The 13,765-nt window shown below is 43.7% G+C and overlaps 1 protein-coding gene across 1 annotated transcript in view; it reads left to right on the top strand.

Moving 5' to 3' along the window:
* NTS (neurotensin) overlaps nucleotides 1-12,570 on the top strand; it is a 47,642-nt gene extending 35,072 nt beyond the window's left edge. Inside the window, exon 4 of the mRNA XM_075598952.1 lies at nucleotides 12,204-12,570. Coding sequence (XP_075455067.1) covers nucleotides 12,204-12,353 — 150 coding nt within the window. The 3' untranslated portion in view covers nucleotides 12,354-12,570. The remainder of the gene's footprint in view (nucleotides 1-12,203) is intronic.
* Nucleotides 12,571-13,765: the final 1,195 nt, after the last annotated feature.

The following is a 13,765-nucleotide window of genomic DNA, read 5'->3' as shown; positions in this document are numbered from 1 at the left end:
GAGTTTTTTGTAAAAAGTTTGTACAGAAATTTGTAGGACGAACTTAGACAAGATCCCCCTTGTAAACCTTTTGAAATTTGAAGTTTATTTTCACATTAAAAAAAATCTACATTTTGTAAATGTTTGAAGAAAAAAAAGAGGGGGAAGAAGAGGAATCATATTCAGTAGGGTCCCCATTGACTTATAGTCAGTCCCTCCCAAACACTCCTCTATACAATGCATGGACCAATACCTGTGAACACACCTGATCTGGCAAAGGTCAGGAGGAAAGGGCTGTCCTTCAGTAAGAAGTGAGGGGCTGCATCAGTGAGGTTAATTGCCAACAAGTTAGATCGGTACCATAAGCTGAGCATAGATCAAAGCTATCCTAGCGCACTGGGGGCAGCCCAGCAGTGCATGTAGCTCTCAGCTAGGAGAACTGCTTCTGATAGCGATAGCTAGGTGCCATGAATTCAAACCCCACCAACCTAAACTTTCTCTCTCCACATACATCCTGCAGGTGAACAATCTGAACATACAAAACATAATTGGTTAATATTGTGTACACGAGACTGTAACACCCATGATGGTGACATAACAGCGGGAAACTCCCAACATGGAGAACTCTTAACTTCAATAATAATGACGGGGATCAGGCTTCTTCCCTTCCCGCCCATTGTGATCCACAACCTTAACAAAGAAAGGTTGCACAGGCCCATTCTCCGGTCTGTACAATATGTTATGCATGAATATGTCCCTGCCTGTACTCCAAGATTTAATTACAGAACATATTTTGTCCTCCCTCAAGTAAGCAGTGCTACCAAACTTAATTCTTAAGTGCTCAAGGACTGCATCTCTGAGCTAGGTGTCTTTCTGGTCCTCAATCTCCTGCATAATCGGCTCTGGCACGTATGGAAACTCATAACCATGAGACTGCCGGTATCTCGCCGCTATGGCTCTATCTGCTCGACTTAACTTAATAAGTTTCCGGTTCCCAGCCTTTCCTGGCAGTACCCAGTACTTTGGCTCCTCAGGCGCAATATCATCATACAGAATAGATGAGCCTTTGGGGGTAATTACTTTATGCATAATGTCTCTCCACCTGTTATCTAACTCATCGGAAACCTCCTGTGGAGAATAGGTGCCTGCGTCCCACTAGTAATCTACAGTATCTTTCTTTATCAATACAAATCTGGTGCGGTCCATCCCCTCATCATACCTTGTGAATAACGGTGCCCACCATTTATCTCGGTGCTCATATGAGGATGACACACTCAGACCTTCCTCAGACTCTGCTCTTGAGGACACACCAGATGTCGCTGCCTCAGTAGAGTGCAAGCCTTTACCCCTCCCTCTAATGACATTCTTGTAAACCGTGGGATTCATCTTAGGTGCCATGGGACTTACGGGACCCACTTTTGCAGTAGACTGGGACCCTCGGGCCCTACCTCTAGGAACAGGATTAAACACAGTGGGGTTAGGTACATGTACAACACTTGACAACGGTATCTCCCCATCAGAACCCTCATCACTTGTCACCCAATCCCACCAATCAGTTGAAAACTTTGGCGTCTTATCCAGCTTACTCCCACTAGGACCCGGTGGCACGACACGTGACGGGGCAGGGGCAGTGGCCAGGGCAATGGCACTAGTGGCGGTGACCGCATGATCACCATAGTCAGTACAGTGTCTCTGAGTCGGGCGATGCCACAACCGGTAGGTACTCTCTTTCCATCTTTTGCGGCCGCGCTTCAGGCTCCCCACATGGCTACTTGAGCCTTAATCTCCTCGAACTTGGCTTCCAGCCCAGCTCTCCTTATTGAATCAATCAAAGCTTCCGTGCCTCTGCACCAATCCGACCTGGAAGTGACGTCATCGTTGGTCGTCGCGGAATCTCCATCCGCTCCTGGGTTCCGCACCGGAAATGCGTTGAGAACCGGAAGGGGCAGCGGTGGACCATCAGGGTTGCGGACGGGCAGGTAGGCCTCAAGCCCTTCACTCTCCACAGGTTCCTCCTTCACCTGGTGGGAATAAGGGTGTGGTGGTGTCCTCTTACCGCTCCGCTGTCTTGCGATGCTCTTTGGTTCCTCCGGAGCGTCACGGGTCCCATCTCCGCCGCACTGGGAGTCGCCACGGCCGTGGGACTTCTACGTGGCTCAGGCCGCACCAGCACTCGCCGTCGGGGTGTCTCCAGACTCGTCTGCTCCATCTCAGGGGTAAGTGGAACCTCTTCTTTACAGCTGGGGTGGTCCGCCGGCCGGCGCATCACCACCAATGTCAGGCTGTCTCTCTCATCATCCAACGAGGACTGCAATGGCCCCTCCACTGGGGAATCACCTCGAGTCCCTGCGGCACCGCTAGTGAGTATGGGTACGAAATGGCCCGCTCCGGTACCTCCACTGTGGTCGCGCTCTCCTCCGTCGGGCATCTCTTGGTGGCTGGGCCTGGGTCCCTACCGCAGGGGTGATATGTGGAACCAGGGCAGCTTTCGCATCTGCCTCCTCCACTTCGATCAGCGTCGCTGGAGAGGCATCTCTTGGGGTCACTATTGTAGGGCATGGCTCGATAGGCCAGAGGTAGAACGTGCCACACTGTTGGCACCGTGCCGTAGTACTTGGGCCGATCCGGGTGACCTGCATTGGACGCACAGGCACCGCAGATATTTGCGGCCATCAACCTCTACAACCAGGAGGCCTCCTGGAAGCTGATAAATCATCACACTTAAGTCAGCCATCTTTTGCGGAGGGATTGATTCGCTCAGCTTACTGTTTTCACACTTAGCTCCTTCTCCTTCACCAGTCGAGCAGAAGTGAAGTTCCTCAGCCTAACTTCCTGTCCCTCCTTCCGCTGGGGAGGACGGTTGGGATTGGTTCTCAGTGTGCCCCCTCCCTCTGGTGGAAACTAGAGGAGGGGCACTCTCTCTCTTTGTGTGACGTGGCTTCGTCCATCGGCCAGTCACTGCACAGGTGGGTGCTGCTTCAGCTTTCGCGCCGCTCCTTTCTTTTGGCTGGGGTTCTGATTTTGGCACCAAACCCTTGCACATCTCTCGCCACATTTCTCGTGCAGCCTGCTTGCACGCAGCACGTGCACGATATAGGCTTGGCGGAAGTCGCCATTTTGGATCAGCTGCAACCCGCGTTGCAGTGAATGGCGCAGCCGTCACCATTTTAACCTCCTCCATGCCCCGCAGAGCACATGTATCTTTCGCCGCCATCTTTAGTGAGCCCTCTAAGCCCACGATAGCGCTACTCTCAGTGCCTATGGTGCCTCTAAGCCTAGACACTTACTACTTTCAATGGTGCTCTAACCAATGAATATAACGCATGGCGTACCCCAGGCTAGGCAGAACTCTCTCCTTGTACACCGCACTCGCTGATGGTTCATTACAAGCACTCTGTGGTGTGTTTTCTGGATACTGGCTAGTGTACTTGGCATTCCTAAGTACTTGGCGTCAACCTAATTTTGGCCACTCATAGTGCAGACCCTATGTTGAAGTCCCTCACCTCTGTTAACAGGCTACCCCCACAGGTATCCTACACTATCTGCCTCAAGGCGACTAGAACAGCTACTTTATAGCCTAGTGTATCCAAATGTACATCACCCTCCTAGGGCACCTAGGGTGTACTTTGCGAGAGGACAGTCTCTCCTGACTACCCCTAGTCTTCAAAAATTTCCATCCTTCTGCAGCACTTGCTTTGAAAGTGTACATACTACTTTCAGCTCTGCTTCGCTGAAAACCTGTCCTGTTTATCTCAGCAGTGCCTCCAACTATAACCCATGGACCCCCACCCAGTCGCAGATTGGACCCCCTAAGGTGTTCTATGGTCTGGCTACATGTCTCGGTGTGGTGAATACCTGCTGGCAACAGGAGGGCCTGAGTCTCCTGTGATGACATGGGGGACAACAGGACAGGTTACTGGGGTGGTTGCCTTCGTTCTCCTTCAATGGTGCAGTGCATCCATCTGTAGTAAGCCCCAGGGATGCGGGGTGCAATCCCTACCACAGAAATCCCCCCTCCCAGGGATGAGATATTCCAGTCTCACACAAGGTTCTCTTTAAACAGTAGACTCCTTTAGTACTCAGTCTCTCGCAGCAGCAGACAGGTACAGTTGATTTACAATGCCACCAGCTGTTCTCCTTAGTGATGGTCCCTGCCTCCACTCTGGACCTTAGGGCCATCCAGAGTGGGGCTAGCTCTTCCCTCACCCCCTAAGCAGGGTGAGAGTTATTTGGTCCACCTCACTATATCCTATCAGCTCTACTCATAAGCTGCTCACTCCTCTGCTCCCTAACACTAACTCTCACACTCCTGAATGACTGTCAGACTCTACATACTAAATAGGAAATGCACTGCTCTTTATGATATCAGCAGGCATCGCCCCTATGCCTCTTGATTGGACACAGGGTCAGGTGACCTACCTCCACCATTCAGGGCAAGTGCTTGAAGTGGTGGAAACCCATGATAACTCCTGGCAACCTGCCCTTAGCAGGGATTATACCAGGAGGAGGATAGAACTATAGCCCCATTTCTTACCAGGGATATATATATATATATAATGACCAAAGAAAAAAGAAACCCGCTTATGAGCACTCAGGTATACCATATCCAGACGCTAATTATTTTATGCATGTTTCATTTATCTGGAATCTCAATAGCCTGTTAGAGAGATATTGATTAGCTAAAGTGTTCTATGTATCTTTGTGTATTATAGACAATAGGTTTTACATTGACAGTTTATCCCTATTAAGTGCTACAGTGTTTCTATTGGGTAGTATTCGTGTCAGAGGTCCTAGCCTAATTTGTTTTTAATATTTTTGTTCTGTTTACTATTTCTCATTGTGTCAATCAATAAAACTGGTATTTTTTCATATGGTATACCTGAGTGCTCATAAGCGGGTTTCTTTTTTCTTTGAAGGGTGAAAATCATCAAGAAGCGCAAATCATGTGGAAAATAAAGAAAGACAACAAACTTATGGTGCAGTATTGTGTGAACTTTGTGTGATAAATGGCTGTGGTTAGGTGCTCAGAATACTCACAAACGTGAGAAGTACGCAGGCATATAAAGGTATCTTTAACCCATGGGATGAGGCCAATTAGTAGGATAGGAACCGCACTGCTAATCAGGTATACTGTAGCGCTCTGGTACACTTGCGTCCCCTTAGAAATAAAATGAACCGGACATAGTGCAGACTGTACATAGAATATTTATAAAAACAAGCAAAATCCAATCAACTCACATGGTGATGGAAAGAAACAAGCGTGTAGATCACAAAGTGGATCTCTGCAAGACCGGGAGAGTGGTATCTCTGCTTTTCCTCTGTTCAGCTATGCGTGTCACGGATGCGTCTCACCGAGGGCCGGAAGTGACGTCATCCGCTCTCAGAGGCTCCGGTTTCGTCTCAGGGCATCACTCTACGCGTTTCACCTTGTAGGTTTCTTCAGGAGTGATTTTCCATAGTGTATGAGCAACTTATATACTCTAATCTCTACTCTCATAGGTGGGGAGTGAATTGGATAATGGAACACATTTAATTGAGATGGCCAAATGCTGATATAGACAATTAATACATCTAGGTATAAGCAATCAGTATATCTACATAGATGCAGGTGATACAGGTTAAAACATTTAATATATGAGTACTTGATTAAAAACATGTTTACACATAAGATAAAAAATGGCATTTAATAGCCATTGGTGGATAGCCTAAGCTGTAGGCAAAATTAAATCTGTTGCATCTGACATATGCACAGACCCAAAAATCCTAAGGATATAATGACATTTATTACTATCCCTAAAAAAGCTAAAATAAATAAAATACATAAAATATAATGACGCAAATTAAGTAGAAGGAACAAAATCTAATGGAAAGAACAAAGATGAAACATAATTAGTGGATGAGACAAAAACCATAGTAATAATGATGTTTATATATGTTATAAAAATGGTTTAAGATCAAAATCCAAATTTAAACCTGAGGGTGCCAATGTATTTAGCTCAAACATCCAAAATGATTCCCTTTTAAGAAGGGCTGTAAAAGCTGTAGCTTTTTTAGGGATAGTAATAAATGTCATTATATCCTTAGGATTTTTGGGTCTGTGCATATGTCAGATGCAACAGATTTAATTTTGCCTACAGCTTAGGCTATCCACCAATGGCTATTAAATGCCATTTTTTATCTTATGTGTAAACATGTTTTTAATCAAGTACTCATATATTAAATGTTTTAACCTGTATCACCTGCATCTATGTAGATATACTGATTGCTTATACCTAGATGTATTAATTGTCTATATCAGCATTTGGCCATCTCAATTAAATGTGTTCCATTATCCAATTCACTCCCCACCTATGAGAGTAGAGATTAGAGTATATAAGTTGCTCATACACTATGGAAAATCACTCCTGAAGAAACCTACAAGGTGAAACGCGTAGAGTGATGCCCTGAGACGAAACCGGAGCCTCTGAGAGCGGATGACGTCACTTCCGGTCCTCGGTGAGACGCATCCGTGACACGCATAGCTGAACAGAGGAAAAGCAGAGATACCACTCTCCCGGTCTTGCAGAGATCCACTTTGTGATCTACACGCTTGTTTCTTTCCATCACCATGTGAGTTGATTGGATTTTGCTTGTTTTTATAAATATTCTATGTACAGTCTGCACTATGTCCGGTTCATTTTATTTCTAAGGGGACGCAAGTGTACCAGAGCGCTACAGTATACCTGATTAGCAGTGCGGTTCCTATCCTACTAATTGGCCTCATCCCATGGGTTAAAGATACCTTTATATGCCTGCGTACTTCTCACGTTTGTGAGTATTCTGAGCACCTAACCACAGCCATTTATCACACAAAGTTCACAAAATACTGCACCATAAGGCCTCGTTCAGGGTGCTGGCTTCGGAGGGAGGGCGTGCTGACGTGCTTGCTGCAGTGAGAAACAAAGTATTCAATTTGAATACTTGTTTTCAAGGTAGCTACTGCCCTGCCTCCGAAGCCAGGCGTTGCCGCTGACGACAGCTCAGTAAATGAAAATTTCGTTTCTTGGAGCTGAAGCCGCGTCACAGGGACCAAGGCAGCCAATGAAATCATTCTTCAGAATGATTTCATGGCTGCAGCTTGGATACTTTACCCTGCAGCCTGTAGCCCCGCCCCCTCCCCAACGCTGAAAAGGCAGCTGGGGGATAATCACATGTCGCCAGCAAACTCCCAGCACTGCTTCCCGCACGCCCCCCCTCCGAGTCCTCAGCTGCCTCCCTGAACGAGCCCTAAGTTTGTTGTCTTTCTTTATTTTCCACATGATTTGCGCTTCTTGATGATTTTCACCCTTCACTTGCCTATGAGGATTGAAAGAGCAGTCCTGCATCAAGTCACAGCAGCATTGAATACACGTGGTTGTATAAGTATCACTGTTTATTTTCTTATCTATTTTAACACTGTGGGTTTATTTGATGTTGATTTAAACCATATACACTGAGCGCCACATTTTGATAAGTTTATACACAATTTTCTTTTTTCTTTGGTCATTATACTATTATTGACCCGTGAGCACCGCCAATTTAGCAATTTTGCTATTACAGTATATATTGGCTTATGGTGACAGTAATTCTATTGGAGTGGATGCGAGGTTATGTCTCCCCTTTTTCGTAAATATATACTGCTGCGGCCGAGTTTATTCGAGCATTTGCCCGTTCTCGGCCGCAGCAGTAACCTGGCGCGCGCCAGAGGGTGCCGGGCGCGCGCCGAAGACACGGAGGAGCGCCCTCCGATCGGGGCTTTCTACCTCCCGCTGCCGGGTCCGCCGGGTCCCCCGGAAGCCCCTGCCGCCGTCCCCCACATCGCGGGACACCAGGGCTCCCTCGGGGAGCCCTGGACACGCGTGCAGGGGGTGCAGGCACCCGATGACGCGTGACCGCGCGTCGATGACGCGCGGCACGCCGAGGGAGTGCGGCTAGCATGCCGGGGCATCCCCAGGCTTGCGGAGCTAGCCGCACTCAAATAAAATGTGCCGCCTCTGTATATATATATATATATATATATGTGCCGCCTCTCTATATATATATATATATATATATATATATATATATATATATATATATATACACAGAGGCGGCACATTTTATTTTATATATATATCATCCATCTTTCACTCACATACTGTAATTCATTAATTGTGCCCAAGATTATGGCAGCATGCCTCTTCCCTGTACAGGCCATCTATGAAGAATGCTTACTGTATATTAGTCCAAAGAAAAATGTCACTGCTAAAATCTTTTTGTTTCTAGGACTGATAAGGCAGCAATCACATTTAAAGCCCTATTTATTAAATGGAGAATGGATTGGTGATTAGGTCTGTTGCAGAGCTGAAATGCTTAGAACTGTTTGGTAATTTTGGAACTACTGTAAACACATCATATCAAGTGGGTTATCCCAGGGGTACACAAATTTTTTTGTCTACCCCCTGCCTGCTCTCCCACCCAGCCCCTCCCCCCACCCTTACGTTTTCACCACCGTTTTCTGTTGTCACAACATCATGTGACATCATGGTGTCATTTGATGCCACGGTGACACATCGCCAGAGGCCGCAGGAGACAAGGTTATGGTCTTTCAGAAACATTGCGCTCCCCTGGCATTTAATTTATATGTGGGGAAGAATGCGGGGCCTCTGTAAGCACCAAGGTCCCCCCAGAAAATGTTGTGCCCCTCTGTTTGCACACCCCTGGGTTAGCCAATGCAAGGTACCAGAAAGAGTCCAGTGTGAGCTGAATGACTGTAGAGCTTGTAACCAATATGACCATAAACAAGTAATTTTCCTGATCCCACACATTTTGTGCAGATTTTCTAGTTGTTCATGGTTGTCTATTACTCCCGCTGCCCTTAGGATTTGTGGGCTACATATCAAAATCTTCCAGCTGCAAAACTAGGGCAAAGATAACAGCAGAGTTATTATACTAATAAAACAAAAAAACTTACAATATAATTTTTCCATGGCACAGTAATACTGATGCTATTTGTTTTGCAGCCTAGATAGTTTTAAGCATACATATCTACATTACATATTCATACTAAACATCATTCTTCATACTCTCAGAAAATCTTTATTGATCGTCATGTAGCAGTCTCCTTCTGCTGGAATGTTATATGCTGTACATGGCTGTCTTTGAGAGAGTGAGAGCAATTTTACTAGTGTCCCAAGCACTATATATATCCCCTCAAAGCACCCTCCTAATAACATAGGAAGAGTAAACTGTGCTCTGAAAGGAGCACACCTGGGATATGATGAGTCCCACCCTACACCTTATAAAATATCTTCATGCAACTGACAAATCTAGGGCCCCTTGCTACATCTGTAGTTATATAACACACAGATGAACACGTCGCTCGCTCAGTAAAAGACAACAGAAAAGCTACCTGGTGCATGGGAGAGGGAATAGCACAGAAAACACACAGATAAGTGATCACAGAGGATCACAAAAAGCCCCCAATAACTGCACTCAAAATAGGTCACACTACCAATAATAGTGTCAACTCAATGAAAGCCAAAAAATAGCCTAACCCATAAATGGGGTCAACCGCTAAGGTCACACTAGAGTGCATGAAAATAATAAAGTTTTATTAAACCAATAATTAAAACCCGACGAATGAACCATAAAAGTACATGAATAAAATCCCCATACGTTGGATGGAGGCAAGAAAAGGTAAGTGATGTGTTATAATGCCTAAATAGCAAAAAACAACAATAGTGCTGTAATCAGGTATACAGCCACATGTAAGCTGTGCACAAGGCTGTGCACACGTACAGTAAGATCACAATGCAGAGCCTACGGCAGAAAAGCAATACGTACAGTATGACCACCAGCAGAATCATAACAGGCCATACAGCAAGGTAAGTATACGACCTGTAAGCATACAGTGTATGTATGCATGTGTACAGCTGCAGACAAGGAGAGTAACCAACTTACAGGAGGGTGGCAAGTTAGAAACGTCAATTTACCGTAAACCTACCGCTACGAATAGTTTATTGAAGGCAGATAGTCACCACCCTAGACAATTGATACATAATATTCCTACAGGTCAATTTCTCCGTTTAAAGAGAAACTGCTCTAGCATAACAGAATTAAAGGCCCAGGCCAAAGACCTTACTGAACGTTTCTCGGAAAGGGGGTATACTAAATCAGTCATTAATAAAGCCTATCACAGGTCACTTAATACTCCAAGACCAACTTTGCTTATTGAGCATCGTGGTGATAATGAAAAGGTACAAACGATATGCTTTATCGGCACCTTCTGTAGCCAGTGGCAATCTGTCCGCCAGATTTTAAACAAACACTGGCATATCTTACTCCAAGATGACGATTTGTCAAAAATACTACAGACTACACTGAATATGGTTAGCCATAGAGCACGCAATCTTCGTGACCGTCTGGTAAGGAGTCATTTCCAGCAAAAACCCACACGTACATGGCTAGGTAACAAACCATGTGGGACATACACCTGTGGTCGTTGTAAGGCCTGTCCATCAATTAAAGTCAGTAAAACTTTTACTGACTCAAAATCACAAACTATCTACACTACCAAAGATTTTATCAACTGTCTTACTACAGGGGTAGTGTATTTGATCCAGTGCTCCTGCGGAAAACAATATATTGGGGAAACCCACAGAGCCTTCAAGGTACGCATCCTGGTACATCTGGGTTCGGTTCAGAATAGACTTGACACACTGGTTGTCAGACACATAAATGACAACACATCAGGGAGACGCTTCGAATCTACGCTTTATGGGCATTGCGCACATACCCTGGGGCCCACGCAAGGGCAACTGGGATACTAAACTGTGACAATGCGAATGTAGGTGGATATATACATTAAACACACTTACACCCCATGGACTTAACGAAGGTTTCATTTTCTCATCCTTCCTTTGATTCCTCAGTTTTATTGTTTGGAAAACATATGTATATATATATATATATATATATATATTTTTCCCCTGGGGTTTAGAGGGATCCCGGTATATAGGGCCTCGCTATTTACCATCAGCTTAGTAGGTTCCGTTTTGACTCTATAGGCGAATCCGTCAGAGTAGTCCACTCCTACACCTATATACTATCCTATATCCACCTGGCGTCTCCCTGTCTCTGTCATTTTTAGTGCCTATTGGCCTATGTGTGCATTATTGTATACTTTGCTTTGCACAATATCCTGTACATTATTTCACTTTAGATCCCTTTCAGGGATCCTCTATTATTTTATGTGGGGTATTTTTGTATATGTCATTTTAGTATTTTTTATTTATTTATTTATTTGTTTTCCCTTCCCTTTCCTTCCTTTCCCTTTCCTTCTCCCACCTCCCCCACCCCACCCTCCCCTGATTCCTGAGTCTATCTGTCGCAGTGATACTTTAGGTTTAATATATATTCCTACACCCACATTGCTCTGTACTACAAAGTACCATAATGAGCAAATAGTCCGCCCCTCCTCATTTGGGGAGGGTATATTAGGTCACACAGTTCGTCCCGTTTCACTCCTCCCCCTTGAGAAAGCACGCAGTGACGCGCGAAACGTACGTCGGGGTAGCGTAACGTCAGCACGTTGACGATCATGCGGTGGTGTCTGGAGGCAAAGTCTGCTCCGGTTACTCTCCTGGGCTGCAGCTGTACACATGCATACATACACTATATGCTTACATGTCGTATACTTACCTTGCTGTATGGCCTGTTCTGATTCTGCTGGTGGTCATAAGTATTGCTTTTCTGCCGTAGGCTCTGCATTGTGATCTTACGTGTGCACAGCCTTGTGCACAGCTTACATGTGGCTGTATACCTGATTACAGCACTATTATTGTTTTTTGCTATTTAGGCATTATAACACATCACTTACCTTTTCTTGCCTCCATCCAACGTATGGGGATTTTATTCATGTACTTTTATGGTTCATTCGTCGGGTTTTAATGATTGGTTTAATAAAACTTTATTATTTTCATGCACTCTTAGCGGTTGACCCCATTTATGGGTTAGGCTATTTTTTGGCTTTCATTGAGTTGACACTATTATTGGTAGTGTGACCTATTTTGAGTGCAGTTATTGGGGGCTTTTTGTGATCATCTGTGATCACTTATCTGTGTGTTTTTTGTACATCTGTAGTTATAAACATTTTTTAAATTAAACATAAATTCAATGAAGTTCTGGATTAAGTATTATATATGTTTTATCCTTCTGTATTACAGTTACTCCAACAAGACTACTTGGACCCAAACAGTTCCAAAAATGAAAAAGAAGATATCATGAAGAGAAAAACTCCTTACATTCTCAAAAGACAAACACATGTAAGCAAAGCAAGAAGGCCCTACATACTCAAAAGAGGATCTTATTACTAACAAAGTAAATCAGATAATAAAGTGTATGTAATTTATAGGTAACTGTGATTTATGGTTATTTTATTAACAATTAAAAACATATTTGTGTGATAAATATATTGGAAAAATATGGCCATTAACATAAATGTGTCTTTTTTCGTGATTCTTAAATGTTTTTTTCCCCAAATCACAACTTATTGGAACTATATTATTTCACAATAAATACAGTTTCTCTGCATGATACTTGTACACGTGGAAATTTAGAAAATGAATGAATTAATGAATTAAGACATTTACTTTGTCATGAATGGAGTTGGTAATGAATCAATATTATCTTGGACCTCAGTTCTAGTTGAAAATCTACTTTCTAAAAAATAATAGAAAGGTTTATGAAACTGAAATAACCTTCCCTTCCTCATTTAACAACATCCAAGCCTGGAGCATTGTCTTTTAAAATGTGTTTATACTTTCTCATATTATTAATAAATGCCATACTGTACAGATATCTACCGACCAAACAATCAGATCAGTGCACTAGCAAAATGAACTGTGCACCCACTTTATCGGGATGAATACTGAAACTTCAAAGGATATCTAAATTAGTATTTCATTTACTACTTTGAGGAAAAACAGTATTTTTCTCAGTTTAACAGCAGCATCTGTGGGAAAAAAAGAGCTCTCGATCAAATTATATTTTATTTTGACTTTAATCCATTCTGCCATTTCTATTCGAGATTCAAATAAAGGAAATTACACTACCCATATATTTTTAAGTGTATCATTACAGTATATTTCAAGCATGTTAAAATAGAAATTACAGTGCGCTAACTTTTACATGCCAGCAACAGATTTAGAGGTTCAGATTCAGCGACATTTTTTTTAATTACCCCTGAACCCTTTTCTTTTTGTGTTCCAAGTCAGGTAAATTACATGCATTTTAAGGACATACAATAGAGTAGTCAGTTTTTTTTATTATTATTTTTTTTTTTAGTTCCCTGAAGTCACAATAACTTTAACAAATGACAGGTTTATACTTGGGATTAAAGCTGCAGTTCAGGCTCCCGTTTTTTTTTTTTTTTTAACTTCAATAGTTTTACGTGGGCAATCTCTACTTACCTAAAAAACTGCATTGCTGCCGGTCAATTCGTTCTCCGTCTATTGATCGACAAAGTTTGGCGACATCTTTAAATATGGGGAATGTAATTCGTTGCTATAGGAACAAGCATGCTTGTTAAAATAGAAGAAATGGAAGGGCTCCGGCGCAACTGCGCATGACAGACTCCAGACAGCTCCCGGATGAATTCAACAAAACTTTATTCGCACATTACACACTGGGGCTACACCACGATCTCCCCCTCTACGCGTTTCACGCTGTAGTACAGCGCTTCGTCTCGGAGTGGGTGCCCACTCCGAGATGAAGCGCTGTACTAGAG

Source organism: Ascaphus truei, chromosome 5, assembly GCF_040206685.1.
Source record: "Ascaphus truei isolate aAscTru1 chromosome 5, aAscTru1.hap1, whole genome shotgun sequence".
Taxonomy (NCBI): Eukaryota; Metazoa; Chordata; class Amphibia; order Anura; family Ascaphidae; genus Ascaphus; species Ascaphus truei.
Note: the sequence above shows the minus strand (reverse complement) of the source record. Positions and strands in the feature narration are given on the sequence as shown.